Source organism: Fundulus heteroclitus, chromosome 9 (assembly GCF_011125445.2).
Source record: "Fundulus heteroclitus isolate FHET01 chromosome 9, MU-UCD_Fhet_4.1, whole genome shotgun sequence".
Classification (NCBI taxonomy): Eukaryota; Metazoa; Chordata; class Actinopteri; order Cyprinodontiformes; family Fundulidae; genus Fundulus; species Fundulus heteroclitus.
The window spans coordinates 24,798,242-24,816,511 of record NC_046369.1 but is presented as its reverse complement, the minus strand read 5'-3'; the positions used below and the strand labels follow the sequence as shown (position 1 = coordinate 24,816,511).

The following is an 18,270-nucleotide window of genomic DNA, read 5'->3' as shown; positions in this document are numbered from 1 at the left end:
CAACACATCACAGTGTTGACAGAGCTTCTCGCCACTTAACTTGCTGTATCGGCTGTAAAATGCCTAGGAGCAGCTGTCACTCACTCTCACAGCTAAACTGTTACTGCCATCTATTTGTGGGAATAGATGTTGGCTGATCTTTGTGTCTAAAGATGAGATTTGCAAAATCCCATGCAGAATAAAACAAACTGGGATGTATTTATTGCACAGCAAAAGTATGTACTGAATAAACTATATAAAGTCAAGAGTGCCACACATATGATTTCGCTGGCTTGTCCATGTAAACACCTGAAAATCAAAACCAAAATCCTGAGTTCAACTCTGGAATTGACAGGCAGCTGGTGAAGCTGGAAAAGTAGCCGGGTGACCCGTATGACGTTTGTTTAGAAAACGTAATCATAACCCTAAACCAAGCATTTTGAAGTACTCGTATTTGTAGCCGATCCAAGGAGGTTTTGTTAGGACACGTGAGAAGCAGATTGCAGTCGTCCAGACGTGATGAAATTAGTTTCAAGTTCATCACGTCTCGATTAGCAATATTCCTAAGATGATAAAAGCAAGACTGAACAAGAGACCCAACATGAAATTCAAGAGTAATAGCCGGATCACAAAATACACCAGGATCCCCAGTAGAGGGTTTAGTATACAATGAAAGATGGCCATGAGAATTCAGAGCACAGGTGATGTTTTCAGGGTTCTTTTCATTTTATTGTAGAACATTTCCAGACATCCAGTTTTTAATACAATCCCAAACACATACGCAACTGTGGCTTAAACATCCCTTGGGCTAGTCCAAAATTTCTTTAAAGGAACTCAGAATGCACTGAAGAGGGAGAAGTTAAAGCAGAAACAGTTGAGGTCCCAACACAGAACCCTGTGACATGCAATAGATGAGAGAGGTGGTAGGTGATCTATGCTTTCAAGCAGCCACGGAAAACAAACGTTCAGAGATGTGAGGACCAGCGCGGATCCTGATACCTACCCAGTAGGCCTGTCAAGCTAACTTCAATGGTCAATGCTTTCATGAGCTACAGTCAGATCCAGCTTAACTAGAACAGAACATTCTCCTGAATCACTAGTCAGAATGTCACTGAAGAGTCTAAAACGTGTTCAAACAATGCAGCATAATAATAATAATAATAATAATAATAATAATAATAATAATAATAGTTTACTATTATTGTTGTTGTTGCTGTTGTTATATACAAAATCTATTCCTAGGTTGAGAACAACAAATATTTTTAAAACAACATTTACATTTAAAATAATTTTTATACACAACTCTTATACTATAGTATGAATAGATTATAGTACAATTATTGTAATTTTTTCTGTTTAAAAATATTAAATTTTAACAAATAAATAAAATTAAATAAATAATAAATAAATAAATTAAACTTACACCACTGCTACAATTTCAAACACAAACAATATATTATTATTATTGTTATTATTAGTAGTAGTAGTAGTAGTAGTTAGTGGTAGTGATAGTTGTGGTAGGTATTAATTAATTTAAAGTTTTTCAATTTAAAGCGCTTTTTTCTGCAGCTACAGTTGAGATGATAGCTTGTTCTACCCAGCAGGGGGCAGTGTGGTTTAATTTACCAAAAAATTGCGTCACCGCCGTTTGCTCGGTTAAATAAGCATTTTCAGTGTTTCACAGAGATTTGGAGGATAACTAAAAGTAGACTGTGAGTTCAGAGCAGGCTATCGGGTTACTTTGCATTTTCATCATTTTTTGCTCCGCTATCTGTGACACTGGGAGGACTCGCTCTGTCGCTGTGGACGTGGTCAGTCGGCGTGTCCCGACTTGGAGTGACGGCTGAGCAGACCTATGATCCCCCCCCCCTCCTCGAATCTTTGGCTTTTTTTTTTTTTTTTTTACGCTGGCCCGTTTTCTGCCAAACTGTAACGTTAACTTTTTTTTTTCCCTACACCGTGACCTGTTTTACACGTCCGACAGCACACGAGCAGAGGACAGTCGGGTTCCAACATGTCTGTGGCGGGTTTGAAGAAGCAGTTTTATAAAGCCAGTCAGGTTTGCAAAACTTTTTTTTTTTCTTTTCTCCCCCTCACGGTAACCGTTAGCAGCTAGCTAGCTGCGTGTAGCACCCTGAGCTAACGCGCAGAGTCAAGCTAACTAACGCCGCTTCGTTTGCATAACGTCAGCTGTTTTTTTTTTTTTTTGACAACATGTCAGTGTGTGTGAAAGGTTGACATTGCTTTTAGTTTGCTCTCCGTATGTTTTAATTAATTAATTAAATTTTTTTTATCAGTGGCTGTAAAACTGACAGCGGTCCCTCATGCTTCCCTTGGACGTAACTAACTGGGTAATAACGCGTTAACCGCGGCGCCCGTCCTGTAAACTGATTTGAAGAAAATGCAACAAATCAGTTTAGATTATGTAGATGAACGAAGAGCCGTGTAGTTTTTTTTAGTACAGAAAAGAAAACAACACGGCGAGGAAGAAAAAAAAAAGAGGAGTGCAACTGGCCGGGTGGATTCGTGGAAGTGTTTTTTTTTATGACTGCTTTGTAGGGAGCAAAACATTCTCACAGAATTATGAAAATCAAATAGGCATTTTTCAGCTGGCTTTTTTTTTTTATCATGTTTACCACATCTGATGGGGGGAAAAACCCTTTCATACCTCTGCCCTATGTATGAAAATCTACCGCTTGTCTCAGCTTTAGTGTGAATGTTTTTAATTCGGGGGCATCTCTTCCAGTCATGGGAGGAGACTGTTTAAAAAGATTTACTGTTTTTTTCTTCTTCTTCTTCTTCTCTTCCTACCCCTGCTGATCTAAGCAGGAAAAACATTTGGTTTCTCTCCCAGCTTCCTGTCAGGAACAAACCCAGATTCCTGTAGTAAATGGAAAAAAAAAAAAAAAAAAACTAGCCTGATTTACAATGCATGCGGCTGTGGGGTGAAACATTATCAGCAGTAAAATAAAGAAAAGAGAGAGAAAGTAGATCAACCGCTGGAGGGTTGACCCAAGGGGATGGATGCAGGGAGAGGAGGCTGCACAGAGTGTGCTTCCCCACTTTTCTTTCGCTGCATTGCAGCGGCTTTTCTTGCCAAAAACTCCACTCGGGGCAACAGGACTCCACATAGCTGGGATTTTATTCACGGGAGGAATGCAGGAAGTTGGCTGGAAATCTAACTTTGCTCACATGTTGTTGTTTTTGTTTTCTGTCCCTCTTTCTGTTGCTGTTTCAGCGGTGCTTTTTAAAAAAAAAAAAATGCCAAACCTGAAATGCTTCTGTGAATTTATTTCTGGTTGTAAGTTCTAAGAAAGAAAGACAGGGAAATGGGCAACAAGGTTATCTGTGATGTGAAATCGTAGCTATACATTAAAGCAGCGGTGTCCTGCTTTAACACACCTGACTCACTGCATGCCGGTGAGGTAGTTTAGCCATTTGATTCAGGTCTGGGCAGGGGACACGTCTACAAGTTGCAGGACACCGACCCTCGAGGATGTGAGTTTGACACCCCTGCATTAAAGCGTGCTGGAGGGTACATTATTGAAGACAGGCTTTGTGTTATTGTTTTGTTCTGCGTTTTAATACTTGAAAGAGAATCACCTTCGTCACAAAAGTCTTGTCGTACGGTTATGGGCGAGCAGATGTTAGGAGTTGTGAAAGGTGCTCCACGTTATGACATTTCAGGTTTGATGGTTCTGCCGTCGACTGGAATGAAGATGTTACTGATGCCTCGTTTCCGTGAATTATCTCCAACCAGTTCTCGGGTTTAAGATGCGACAAAAAGCACAAGTGCTGTATTTATTCTTTCTGTTGTCATGTGGAGTTCATACCGAGAGCTAAAACACGGTTCAATCTCAGAGGATCTGTCTAGATTAAAGGTCGGATTTGGGATTTGGTTGGCAGGACTTCTCATCGCCCTTACAGGTGCAGGTTGTAGGGTGAGGGCATGGTGCCAATGCCGGGGCGCGGTGATGAGGTTTGTTCGTTACGGAACAACAGCCCCCGTCCATGGTCCCGGTCCCGGCTGAAAGCGGAGGCCTCGCTGAGGGCGACCTGGTTCCACAGCGGGCGATAAACGCCGCGACGACAACGAGTGGAAAGTGCTGCTGGGTGTCTGGCCCTTTCAACACGCGCTCGCCTCGTCATTTCCTCCTGACCTCCCGTTTTCTCCGGTGCTGCATTCGCCAGAGCTCGTCTCTGTTTCACGCCCATTACTGAGCGCCTGCTGCTAGTTTCTGCAGATTTAACATGGTTAGCAAGAGTGCGCCCCGCAGTTATTTCAGACGTTTGCCGTTCCTGAGCTTTAAACCACTGAAAGTGTTTTTTTGGGTTTCCTCCCTGATCTCTTGAGCTGGCGCTCCATTGTAAATGAGCTTCTGCAGTCTTTGTCAGCGGAAGAAGCAAGAGCCCCGATCAAAGCTTGGAGATAGCGGAGAAGTGTTTAGGTGCTACGCAGATGCGCAGATGAAAAGGATTCCTGTGTCTATCTTATCTGGTTTTGTAGCTTTTGGATTTGTTCACACCAAAACAGAGAGACAGGGGTTGGCGGACGCTCTTGAGCTGCAACGCATGACTTCTGCGTGCGTGGAAGTAATCATTTCACAGACTTTCCCCTGCAGCTTCGCTCCTGGCCGCCGTCCCTCCACGGCCTCCTGGCCCCAGCTGCCTGTGGACTGAAGAAATCAAAATAAAGCACTCCTGTTACAGGAAAAATCTTTACAATATCTAAATGCAAGGTCAAAGGTGTTTAAAACGACAATCTCAAACGGAGGCCGCCCACTGTAGGCCCTGAAGGACACGACCAAACCTGCCTGCTGCTTCCCTCTCTTTAAAAGATAAATAAAAAAAAATAATTAAGCGGAACATGAGCTCTAGCTACCATCAGGAAATATTGCATTTCACATCTTAATGAAAACATGTTCTTCACGAAAGAAGCTTTGGTTGTGCGGTGCGTTTTGGAAGCTGTATTGCCAGCATGGGCGTGTGTTTTTGTTTTGTTTTATTTTACCTTTTACTCTAGCGTTATAGAAAGCACAAACCACACTGTGCCGAGTACAGGTGTTGTTCAGGGTCGCGGTTCCTGTTCCCAGCCTCAGCTTGGCTTTAGTATTTGAACAGCTTGAATTGTTTCCTGCCGGAGAGGAAATTTGGATGTTAACTCTGGCGTTGTCAAAGGCACGGCGCTTTTTGTGTTGTTTCGCGCCGCTTTAAAGCGTGTTGTGACGTAGCTTTACAGCAGAAGGCGAAGCAAAACACAAGCTGGGTTTTGGCTGGACCAGGTTTGAAGTTTACTGAAACAAAAGACCCCGAAACGTCGGCGGAAATTCAAGACACAGAGTCCTCTTTAGCCGAGGCTTTAATCTGGATAACTATAACGAGTTATGAAAGTTTTCTTTTAATGCAAAAAATTAGAATCTATGGATGTTTTATAGCGTTTTAACTGGAGAGAGGTGTGCGAGTTTTTTTTCCCTCCTGTCTGCTTTCAAAGATAACCTGTTTGAGATTAAAGTACCAAAGTCAACTGGTCAGAGATCTTTTCCTTCTTTCTTTTTCATGAGGCATCTTGTCAGTTTCATGAGGTTTGATCCGCTGATCAAAGATAGCGCGCACGTGAAGCTGTGTTTCACGGATGCAAATACCGCTAGGCCGACATTTGCATATTCGTAATGCACTTCCGTTTTTGTCTCGTTTATTTTCTGTCAGATCAAAGCCACAGGAGAAGTATTACTCAACCTGCACTCTGTTTTGTGCCTTCTCATCCCTTCTGTCCTGTCGCTCTTCCTTTCTGTCCTTCTGTGTCTCCCCCTCTAGATGGTTAGTGAGAAAGTTGGCGGAGCAGAAGGAACCAAACTGGATGATGACTTCAGAGACCTGGAACGGGTACGACGCGCAACAGAGCCCGAGCTGCAGTTCACAAGCACACGTTTTCTTTCAATTAGGCCTGGGAAATATATCCAGATTTATAATAAAAGTGCTATATCGTTTATATTGAGACGGTCTATGTGGAAATTATACTTTTAGTTTTTCCAGAAGGTTATTTTTCTTTCCTTCTTTCATATTTATCTCTAGCTGTTGGTTAAAAAAAATTACCAGTGAGACATTTGGGATAAAGCTTAGATTCAGAGATGCCTTTTTATAATTACCTTATGAAAAGAAAAAAACATATCAAGATAAATATCTGGATTCAGCCTAAAAATATTGAGATATTATTTTGGGTCCATATTGAACAGCTCTACTTTGAATTGACTGATTATGTTTTTTTTATGAGAAAAACTCTTTGCAAATGTTTTCACAAAATGATTGTCAAAGACTGTTTGGCTTTAGAGGCAGTAGGAAATTCTTTAAGCACAACTGGACTGAAACCTTAGCGTTTCAAATGTTCAATTAAAAATAAAGTTGAGCCAGAACCTGTCTGCGTTTTCTGCTTCGCTCGTGGAGACGCGGCTCCTCTGCCGGTAACCTCTGGCTCTTAAATGTTTGGCCAGACGCAACAAGCGCGTTAGAGACATAATAATGGGGAAACGGGCGGAAACTTTTGGTGATCTTTTTTCCTGGTGAGCTATGCTCTAAAAAAGAAAAAAAAAGCAGCTGCTTAGAAAGAGAACAACTTTTGGGGGTCGTGTATCGCTGCAAAATTTACAGAAGTATTACTAGCATTTAAATATATAAAAGTAAAGCTGCTCGATTTGTTTCCTTGTTTTATTGCATTTGATAAGTAACGGAGGCGAACTCTTACCTGCTGTGCTCTGCAGAAAGTGGACGTGACCAGCAAGGCGGTCGCGGAGGTGATCTCCAAAACATCGGAGTACCTTCAGCCCAACCCAGGTGAGAGAAGCAGACCGCCGGCGTTAGTGCATCGTCTACGTGTTTGTGACGCTCCTGACGGTCGTTTTCCTTCCTCACCTTGCCTTTACAGCATCGCGGGCCAAGCTGTCCATGTTGAACACCATGTCCAAGATCCGCGGTCAGGTGAAGAACCCGGGCTACCCTCAGGCCGAGGGGCTGCTCGGAGAGTGTATGGCCAAGTACGGACGGGATCTGGGAGAGGACACTAACTTTGGTGAGCTAGATGGATGTTTGTGTCTTCTGTTGCGAACGCCGGTGTTTTCAATTAGAACTTCCTCGCTGTGCCAAGTACAAGTGCTTGTGTGCATGTGTCCGGTTCATTAAATGCTCGTTTATGGGTTGCAGCCCAAAATACTCATGCAGTCCCTATGAGGTTCTCTTTGTCTGTTCTAGCTATTTCATTACTATTTTATTACATTTGTGCACATTAAAGCGCGACCTGAGAGCGACGGGCTTCCTGTTTTGTCGTATAACGGTGCAGATTGTGACTGAATGTCAAACGTCCGTGTGATCCAGGCGCTGCTCTGGTAGACGTAGGAGAAGCCATGAGGCGGTTAGCAGAAGTGAAAGACTCTCTAGACATCGATGTGAAACAGAACTTTATTGACCCGTTACAAAGCCTGTGTGACAAGGACCTTCGAGAGATCCAGGTATGTGCATGCTCCTTAAAATGCTGTTTTGAAAAAGCCTCTTCAGAGAGTCACACACGGGTAACTAAGCTGTAACTACAATCCCCCCCCCCCCATCTTCAGCACCATCTGAAGAAGCTGGAAGGCCGTCGGCTGGATTACGACTACAAGAAGAAGCGCCAGGGCAAGATCCCAGATGAGGAAGTCCGGCAGGCCCTGGAGAAGTTTCATGAGTCAAAGGAAGTGGCTGAGACCAGCATGTACAACCTGCTGGAGACTGACGTAAGCTCTAACCTTTCTGTGTTGCGTTCAAACATCCGCGTCACACTGACGTAGTTATTGACGCGTTATCCTGCTGTTGAAGCTCCAAACCTTACTGTTATTAAATCATTCGCTACTCTGGAAGGTTGGATTTCTCTCTCCCCTGTTCTGCTTTATGTGGCTTTGCAAAACACATTCACACCCACAGGGCAAACAAAACGTCTGTTAATTATATCTATAAAAGTCAATTACACACAGCCGTCCAGCTCTTGGAGGCACTGGTACTGGAGAGAAGCAGCATTTAGTACTTAATTTGTGATCTTGTTTGTTCCTGTCATGCAATGCCACGACAATGGCAAGGGTTCGTTTTCAAAGTAAAGGCTGGTGGCATGCTGTATTTAAAGCATTTTTTTTTTTTTGGTTTCAAGTGTCCCAATCATTGTGCTTTAAGACTGGACTTTTGTCGAGACTTAATCTGATACAACGTTAAAAATCACAAAGTCAGTGCGATCTCTATGCTTCACAACTCAGCAGCTTTAAAGTGCAGTGAAATATGCCACTACATCTAACCTCTACTTTAGTATTCTGATACTGACTTGGGGCAGATCCATCCTTTATCATCATTAATACAAAATACAGAGGTATACGGTATTTTGTTGTATAAACATCCTCGCTTGTAGTTTAGGTTATTTTGAGACTTTCTATGAGTTTTTTAATGTCACTTTCACAGTTTAAAATACAGAACAAGCAACTGTGTTTTGTTTTTTTTCAATGCAATGAAAGAAATCTAAGCAATAAATAAACAAATTTAAATATATTGTTAACCCAAAATAAAGATCAAGCATCCAAACAAAACCTTGTGTCATTAGAGAACCAATATCTCACCTCTAGAGGTTTCTTTGGTTAGATGTCAGCCATGCACATATTTTTGCCTTTTCGGTCCTGAGCAGAACATCCTGCAGGCTGCAGACTTTCCATTTAAAGATCCGGTCCAAATGGAGCTGTGGGAAGGTTTAGTTATATTTCTGTAACTAGAGTCTCCATAGGGCGCTATCTGCGCTGCTTTTTCCTCCACCGTTTTACTCGCCACGGCTGCTCCTGTTTTTTTTTCCTGTTGTAGAAATCTGACCTGCTCAAACGTTATTCCTGCCACTATGGCTGTGTTTCACGTAAAATCATAAACAAAACGCACCAATAACAGGAATTGAGAGTCAAATTTAGTGCGAGACTCTTATTTCCACTTGATTTCAGCCGGGCAGAGGGAATGTCTTACAATGTATTAACGTTCTTGTTTGTTTAAAAATGATGCTGGTCTGTAGTTCTTCAAAACTGAGACACATTTTTCCTACAGCTAATAACTAAACAGTTTGCATTAAATGGAAGAAAGAAAAAAAAAACATTACTGACAGCCTTAACATTAGCTGAATGTTGCTCTCCAGGCCCAGAGCTCCTCCTATGAATGGAAATAATCCTGAGACCGCCGTTTCAACTTGGCTTTGACTCTAAATATGCTGGTTTAAAGCAATTCTTACACAAACACTTCTTTTTATGCAAAGAAAAAAAAAATACCACAATAAAAAAAATAGCTTTGCAAGATAATCTCAGCTTTCCATTTGCCTGTGTCTTCTGACTAAGTTAGTACACCATGTGGGAAGAAAGTGTTTTCTAAGGCTTATCGGTACGTGTTGCATGCATGTTTGGTCCATTGATTCCTGAAGCAGAAACGTGAGCACGGCAACAGGAATCTACATGTTGTATGGCGTGTGTGTGTGTTTGTGCAGATCGAGCAGGTGAGCCAGCTTTCGTCTCTCGTCGAGTCGCAGCTGCAGTACCACAAACAGGCCGTGCAGGTGCTGGAGGAGCTTTCTGACAAACTACGCGACAGGTCGGTGCAGAAATCAAATCTACACATACGCAAACACAGAACTGCTCTTTTTTTTCTTCATGTGACTGTGAAGCGGTCCCTGCTCTGAACTGCTCCAATTCTGCAAATGAGTCAGCTTAAGTTCATTTGTTTGCAAGGCTGTTTTTTTTTCTAATGTCTTTTTTTTTTTTTTTTAAACAGGATGACAGAAGCTCAGTCGCGACCAAGACGAGAGTACACACCTAAACCCAAACCCATTTTTGACTTTGGAGACAACAACCACTCCAACGGGGGTTACTCAACCTCAATGGCGCCGCCTCCTTCACGCAACTCGGGTAAGACGCAGATAAAAAAAAATCTGTTTCAAACTATTTGACACAAAGAAAGAAAGAAAAGGCTTATTGATCCCCTCGACTGCTTCACGTTTCAAAACCTCAGTGAAACGCGAGCAGTTAGATCCTTTAGATCTGCCTTACCAGAGTCCCTCCAATAAGGAGGCATGCAGCTTTTACCATGATCTAAAAAAAAGATGAGCTGAGCCAGAGCGATGTGCCTGTAAGAAACTCCTCTGAAATCTTGCAAAAACACCCGGTACGTTGCCAGCATGATTGCTCAACAACTGCAGCTAATAAGCGCCATGAAGTCGAAAGACAATGGAGAAATTCCTCCAGCACTTTTTCCCCCTGTAGCCCGACGGAGGCTTTTATGAATGTTTGACTTTTTAGATGTTGAAATGACATCACTTAGCTGTCGGTCTATGTCACTGTGAGAGGCTGGTGCGTGCGCGTCCCGCCCTGCTATCTGGCTGGCCTTTCGCCCACTGACCTTGTACCTCTTTCCTATGACTTCAGCACAGCCGTCCTTTCTCTTTGCAACATTGTCCTTTCGGAAACCAGGATTGTGTGAGTCACCAGCTTTGTCCAAGTTGTGGCCTTGGAATGATCCCCTGCTTGTGTGTGTACGTGTGTGTGTGTGTGTGCAAACGAACAACACTCTGATAAGGTTTTCAGGAAGTAGATGCTTCTCATCAGTGCTGTGTGTGTTCTGCATCTTGTCTAACAAGTGTGCGGTTTTGCTTTCACCCCACATCCTGTCCTTTGAACAACAAACTAGAGTCCCACAAACTATGATTTTTTTTTTTAAATTGCCGCTTTATAAACCTAGTTGTCTGCACTTATTGTTCTTTCAATTTTAAATCTGGATTTTCAACATATGTCTCTGTATGATTTTAGGGTTTTTCAGGAAAAAAAACAACTGTTAAAATCTACCAGATATATCTTCTAAATGTTCTGCTGCTGTTTAGTTTTGTATCTAAAGTATAGGTTCTGGGTTTCTAATCCAGTCCTAGCATCTGAATATTTGCCGGAGCTGATACCCTTATTATTATTTATATTTATTTATTTTTACCACCTGACATAAGTGCTTTGCTATGAAAGTTATTACTGCGTTAAATGCCTATTTTCAGTATCAGCGAGTTGTTTAAAAATGAAGTTGGGAAGCACAAAATAAACAGTTTCCTATCTGTGGAGTGTTGATGGCTGCTCCTTCAGGCTCCTACTTTTAAATGAGGGCAGGCTTCAGTTCATTGTTTACAACAAAGTTGCTCTGTTTTGTCTTTTTGACAAGTCTAAATATGTCCCGCAACAAGCTGGATTAGGAACTGTTAGTATTCTGAAATGACACCCTGACTGATGTTTACAGTTACTAGTGCCTCATTGTGCCAAATGTAACACAAGACTCTAAAGATATTTGAAATTGTCAACCCTGTAATTATGTCTGTGTTCTGAAATATGGTGACGTCCTGTTTAACTACATAGCTGCGCAACACACACACACGCCCACACACACACACACAGTGTGAAACCGCCTCTGGTGCTAATATACATGTTGATCATTTACGATGCAACGGCTGCTCTACAGCTACAGCTAATGGTTGAAAGGTTTAACAATCCAACTCCTAACTCTTTCCCCAAAAGTTGGATGCAGCTGTTAGTTTAAATGGAGCCCGTTGAAGTGGATGTTTTTAAAAATGCAAAACTTGTGTCCAAAGAACAGAAAACTGATTGAAAACTCAGCTTTCTGTCTCCTGTAATTTTTAGAGTTGGGTTTATTTGTTGCACGGAAAGTTTTGGCAGCACATAGAGCGATTATATTTGTAACTTTGGGCTGTTTCTGAGAAAAATCATTGTTTTGTTTTACTATTCTTGCAGAATATAGAAGGTTAATTGTATTTTTTAAGGAAAATTTGGACGCGGCTAAAATAGGCAGCTCTGGGCTTTACAAAACTGGTGATAGGAGTCCAGTCAACTCTTGGAGCTTTAGCATCTTGGTCACCAAGCTCTAGATCAGGTGAGGATAGTGAAAGTCTGCAAAAAAATGACATTATTAGTAAGCAGAGTGTGATTGCATGGTGCCTGAAATGTTATCACTCAAATGCATCCAGCAGTGTTTGAGATTGTAATATCGCACACCCTGAAATGCCGATAATAAATAATAATAAAGATAAAGAAACATTGCAGTGATGCAAATATAGTTTCACTTCCCTGTTTTCTGGGAGCAGTTTTTTAGCTCTGTTGTGTTTTATAACATACTGCTGAGAACAGTGGGGTTTCAAAAAGCTAAGATAAGCTATCTCACCCTTTAACCCTAACTCTTGCTGTTTTAGCTCCTTGTCTCCTTGATGTAGGGCAAAGAACGTATGACTTCTCGCCTTAATTATTATTACTTTAAGAATCAGACTCAAGTTTTACCACCGAAAAGTCTGGTAGGACCAAATTGCTGATTTTCTGCTGGTGCAGTTTGCTTTCACACTGCACTTTGCCAAACGAACCAAACCTTATGACCAACCTGTTCAACCCCTCGCCTGTGGTGGCGCTGTGGCCATATGAGAAGGAGTAAATACTATTGTATTTACCCAGATTGCCCTGCGCTGTAGTCCGCTTCCTGCTTTTGGAGTTCAACCGAGCCGAGACCTAAGTTTTGAGACGGAGCCGAGTTCACTTTTTTTGGTCCGATTGTGCATTCACACCTCCCCAAACGAACCGAACTTTCTGAGCAGACGAACCAAAGCGGACTAAACAGGGCTGGTGTGAATGCACCCATGTTTGCAAGAAGCACATGACGCGTAGCTTTCTTGTTTCTTCTACGTCAACACAACAAAGAAGGCAAAGTTGAGCAATCAGACCACTCACTCTGCTGTACGCATGCTGTCCATTGACGGGGAAACTTTAAGCAATTTTGCAAATATCTACATTTACTTCTGGGGATATTTTAGAAACAGCAGCAACACAGGACCTTGGATTTTAAAACGCTGGTCTTAGCCTGGCATTTTGTCCATTAGAGCAGCACAATGTCTCATAGACTGGCAGCTGTCATATTCTATTCAATAAAATTTTATTTATATAGCGCCAATTCATGAAACATGTCATCTGGTGGTACTTTCCAAAATCAGATTAAATCAGATTATACAGGTTGGGCCAGATTATACAGATTGGTCTAAACATTTCCTATCTAAGGGAACCAGTTGATTTCATCAAAGTCTTGACAAGCAGCATTCACTCCTGGAGAACTGTAGAGCTACAGAGAGAGTCGTCTGCATTATCCATGGCTTTGCAGCGATCCCTCATGCTGAGCAAGCATGAAGCGACAGTTTAAACATCAGAGTGGGCGATATCACAATCACAAGGCAATACATGGTAGCATGTTATGTTTTAAGAGCGAGGCTCTCAGACTCATGCTGGAAATACATCTGACCAGTGGGAGGGACACCTCCCTCCATGCTGTACCTGCTGTCCGCCTTCATTAGCTGAGATGTTGACGCTCACAGAGTGAGGTGGGGATATTGTGTAATTGTAAAGATAAAAAGATTGTAAAGCTAATCTTTTCCTTCCAATTTCCAGCAACAGTATTACAGTTGAATCACTTCCTGATGTAGTGAACTCCCACTAGCCAAGAAGGATGCCAGTAATGTCAGATGATAATTGATTTTGGATCTGATGGGTGATTCAGAAGTGCATGTTTTAATCGTGTTACAGGTTAGACGTATTTGCAAGATTACACCTTTAGTTTTTCCGTTTTATACAAAGCAAAGGCTGACTTGGCGGGATTGCTATGTAGTGACTTGCATGCAGCCAGATTATTGGTCACGTCTTAGTGTGAATGAACCGTCTCTCTTTTAGGGTCATTACTCAGATTTCTAAGAATTGATGAATTTCTTCCAAGTTGATCCCACTAACTGTGTTGCTCACCTCACATTAAATAAGTTTTTGTTTTAAAGCTATTAGCCGAGCCGCCTCTTACACTGGCGGGGGAGCCGCTGCATTCCCTTGTATCGAGTGTTATTTTTCCGCCCCGGCGAACTGATACTGTATTGAGTAAATAAGAATGAGTGAGCAGAGCTCTGCCCGTCTCTAGCCTGCCCGGCAGTGTGTTGCGTGAACTTGATACAATGAGAAATTGTTTGGCTGCAGAAAAAAGCCTAGTTTGTCTGTGTGTAAATCACTGCTGAGCGGCGTGAGGTCACAGAGGCAGAGAGAGAAGGGGAAGAACGGGGCCAGGACGGCGGTTCTACATCAATCTGGTTTTCAGGAATGTTTATGGTCCGGGAGTCTTCCTGCCAGATCTCCGTAACGTGTTTGAAAGCTGGGAAGATGTTGCACTAACATCAAAGATGTAAACGTCATGCTGAGGATGTGCCGTGTGACTTGAGTCACATCTAACTGGAACTCTGTCAGCTTTTTCCTCTGTTGTTCTCACTCTTCCTTTTTTTTTTCCCCCCCCCTTGATCTCATCAGCCCCAGAGCAGCCGAGCTGTAAGGCCCTGTACGACTTTGAGCCGGAGAACGAGGGGGAGCTGGGCTTCCACGAAGGCGACATCATCATCCTGACCAACCAAATCGACGAAAACTGGTACGAGGGCATGCTGAACGGCCAGTCGGGATTCTTCCCCCTCAACTACGTGGAGGTCCTCGTCCCGCTGCCACACTAAAACAAAAGCTCTGCGGTGGAGCCGAGAGGCGTAAACATTGGTGGGGAGACGAGAAGTGAAGATACGAGACACTCTACAAAGGTTTCATTTTCACAGTGAGCCTCGTCGTCAACCACCAGGAGCGGGCACTTTTTTTTTTGTAAACACAAGATCTGGATGTGATATCAAAGCGTATACGAAGCTTTTCCTCAGAAATATCAAAACCATCCAGACTAGGACTGAGACAAAGCATTTTTATCTTTCACCTGACAGTAAAACACATTTCCTTGGGAGCTAACTGTTGACAGATAAGTGAGCAACGCCGTTTTTCATCACAAACTGATGAGAGAAAATAGATTTTCAGTCCCCTTCGTTGCCATAAGTGGGTTGCCAGATCCTCGCCGGCCTTTTGTGTAAACTGCAGTCTGAATGGCTCAGGACGGCGATCCACCTAGCGTTAAATAGAGTAGCTCTGTTCTGCATTAAAGACGCCACCTCAGACCTCACAGCCAATCCGTGTGAACCTGGGTAGTATCAGTTCAAAACAAAATAGTTCCCTCAGAGTGCTGCAGCGCTAACCGCGATGCCACCTTCTGGCAAGACCCAGAATTACTTTCATCTCCACTAAATTGAAATTACATGTGAATAAATAGTTGTAATACCTGTATTACAATATATATATATATATATATATATATATATATATATATATATATATATATATATATATATATATATATATATATATATATATATATATATAATATGCATGCAAAAACAATCTGATTTGGACTGTTTTGAAGTTTTGCCTTTACTTTTTTGTTCCACGGTGGCTTCAGCAGCCAACGGGTCTGACGGTAGCTACCTTCACTTTCAGTGTTTCCGCTCCCATACCTTCACAGTTTTCAGGAGTCCGACTGCTTACGTCCCATGCGAGGCAATGTAACGGCACCTTGCTCTTCAGCTGAGATTAAAACATGTCACCGACGTCGTCTGCCATTACACACAGTGACCCAAAGGTAAAAGCTGACGTTGCACCTTTTTGTCAGTCCGTTTAACCGAGGAGGCAGAGCCAAAAAAAAGAGTAAAATGCAATAGAAACATATTACCTGAGTGTAGACCTTTTGTTCCGCTAATGGTCCTATAACACAGCCATAAGTTCCTGTAGTTTGTTACCTTTTTATTGTAGCATGTTCAGCTTGTCTTTTTTTTTTTTTAAATAGCCTTTTGGAGCCCTGCACCAGTAACTCCATGCAGTGCCTGAACAGACGTCGCTGCTGGCAGCGAGCCGGTCTTTCACACATTCACCACTAACTGTCCCGCTCTCGCCGCCGGGGCCTCGTGTCTCAGAGAATGTGAATCTGCTTACAGTCTGAACCTGTAATTTCTGCACGTTCACCATGAATTGGACTTGAAGGATTTGTGTTGTTGTCTCGGGGCGGGACTGTTCAGACAGGGCTGGCTTCCGGTTCTGAACCGTCCAAATATCCACAGGTGGAGTCTGAGCCCTACAGGCGCAGCTCAGTGTGAGAGACGGAGGAAAGTTTAAAAGGGAAAACATCGAGGGAAGCGTGATATATATTATTTTTTCTTCTTCTAAACTGTTGTCCATCTGGATGAATATGGATCGTAATTGTTACCAAACAATTTTACCTTTAAATTGTCATGGTTGTCTGTGGTGTTATAACTATGAATGTCAGTTCTGTGCTTTTTTTAAAATCATGTAGTGTTTTATTTTCCTCCCTTTCATTCGCTCTGACTCTTCCATCTCTGTGCGTGTGGTCCTCATCCGATACGTTTACACCTCTGACCGCGCCGCGTCTCAAAGTGCAGTTCAAGGCTAACGGGCATGAAAGGTGCTGTGGTTATTAGCCGGGAGTCCAACATGCATGTTTTAGTGCCTATGGAAAACAAAAGAGGGACTGAGAGCAACCAAATCTAACCCGTTTACTGAAAAATTTGTAAAGAATTGTATTGTTTTTATTTCTATCCATCGGCACTTTTCTGTGTTATTACACCCGTGTGTGTGTGTTCTACACACTGATGACACTACAGGCAGTTTCCTGCACATGTTCAGAGTGATCAAAGATTTCATGAAACGATCCATGAAAACTGTTTTCCTTCTTCTTTTTTTATAATTAGATTCAAATCTTTATTTTATTCACACTTCCTTCTTTTCTTAAAGGGCTACATATCTGTTTAACTAGTCTTACGTTCTCCTTAAAACTGCAATAAATTGCTATGAATTTCTAGTTATTTTTATATAAGACCTTAAAACATTTCAAATAATCTTTGCATGTAGACCTATATTACACCTTGTATGTATGTACGTTAGACTTAATTTACTTTTTTTTTTTTTTTTGGTATGCGTACAGAATTTAACTGCAATATTTTGTTTGTTTTTTATCACCACAATATTTGTATGTGCTTCCTGCTTATGTCCTGTTTACCAACTTCTTACAGAAAATAAAAGAGAAAAAACGGAAATGTGTTTTAAATGTTTCAATCAAGTCTAGAGCACAAAAAAACAGGAAGATATCAAATTATTTCAGTTCACATACCTTAAACAGTATTGTCTTGCTGTGCTACAAACCTTAGCTCAATGTTTCCAGAGTTGCTTTTACTGATCAACAAAACGCTGTTGGGAGCTGGAAAATGACTGTAAGGAGGTTTTACTGAATAAAAAGCTAAAAAGTACAACCTGTCCTGGTATTCTACCCTGACTCAATACTTAGTCCAGCCATCTTTTGCAACTAGAGCTGCGGTTTTGTTGGGGTCTGTCTGCCAGGTTTGCACATCTAGAGGCGGACATTTTTACCTGATCTGTGCAAAATAGCCCAAGCTACGTCAAAAAGGACGGATCATTTTGACACCGGAGTATAATCTAAACCAATCTATTGTAGCTCTGACTGTATTCCTCTTCCCATCAACTCTTTCCCCACTTCTGATGTTTTTCATGGCTGTGCATCCCCACAGCATGACGCTGACACCATGTTTCAGAAAAGAACGCCTTCTTGCACGTTTGCGGTGTCCCTTAATCCCCTTCCTGGCTTGTGGTAAACTGCTCGTGGGAATTTTACTACAACTTTCTTCTCGCTGCTCTCCCATAGATCCCAGACTAACGGTTCTCCTATCAACAGATTCCAGATCACTACAACCCCTCCACAGCCTCAGGGCGGTTTCTCTGAATAATGCTCTTCCTGCCAGGCCTGTGAGTTTAGAAGATGGGCGGCCATGCCTTGGTAGGCTTACAGTTGTTCTATACTCTCCATTTTCTCTGAACCGCAGTACAGGTCCCTCCCTGACCCGTCTGCTGTGCTCCTTGCTCTTTATAATGCCGACCGATGTTCTCTAGGAAACCTCCGAGACCTCCACAGATAACGTGGATTTATACTGACAATAAATTGCACACAGTTAGACTCTGTTCAGTAATTGTGGGAGCTATAAAGCCAGTTGGTTGCACTGGGTTTTAAGTGGCATCAGGCGGCTGAATGTAAATACAAGCCAAAGTTTTAGACTTTTAGCTGAAAAAAAAAACAACTATGAAATCTAGGTTTACTTTTCCCTCTACTTCTTAATTATGCAGTGCTTTATGTTGGCCAAGCCAATAGAAACCCAATGAAATGCAGAGTTTTTCAGTAGCACTGTGACAAGGCATGAGAAGGTGAACGAGAATGCCCTCTCTCTCTCTCTCTCAGGGGGCCAATAACCATATTTATATA

At 42.2% G+C, this 18,270-nt stretch overlaps 1 protein-coding gene across 2 annotated transcripts; it reads left to right on the top strand.

Moving 5' to 3' along the window:
- Positions 1-1,632: 1,632 nt before the first annotated feature.
- sh3gl1b (SH3-domain GRB2-like 1b) lies at positions 1,633-17,035 on the top strand. 2 transcript variants are annotated; one of them, XM_036141316.1, is made up of 10 exons: positions 1,633-2,038; positions 5,794-5,862; positions 6,735-6,807; positions 6,899-7,042; positions 7,345-7,478; positions 7,581-7,739; positions 9,500-9,603; positions 9,784-9,917; positions 10,434-10,484; positions 14,376-17,035. In XM_036141316.1, the coding sequence occupies exons 1-10, from the start codon at positions 1,994-1,996 to the stop codon at positions 14,567-14,569; spliced, it is 1,107 nt and encodes a 368-aa protein (XP_035997209.1). In that variant the 5' UTR covers positions 1,633-1,993; the 3' UTR covers positions 14,570-17,035. The 2 variants fall into 2 exon arrangements, with proteins under 2 accessions (XP_035997209.1, XP_035997210.1); XM_036141317.1 differs by lacking the exon at positions 10,434-10,484 and having other exon boundaries at positions 1,637-2,038.
- The last annotated feature ends 1,235 nt before the right edge of the window (positions 17,036-18,270 follow it).

Excerpts from the sequence above, each read along its gene's own strand:
- sh3gl1b (XM_036141316.1), top strand. The coding sequence starts at position 1,994 with ATGTCTGTGGCGGGTTTGAAGAAGCAGTTTTATAAAGCCAGTCAG. Across the intron at positions 9,604-9,783 it reads TCTGACAAACTACGCGACAG|GATGACAGAAGCTCAGTCGC; the intron begins GTCGGTGCAGAA and ends TTTTTTAAACAG. Across the intron at positions 9,918-10,433 it reads GCCTCCTTCACGCAACTCGG|CACAGCCGTCCTTTCTCTTT; the intron begins GTAAGACGCAGA and ends CTATGACTTCAG.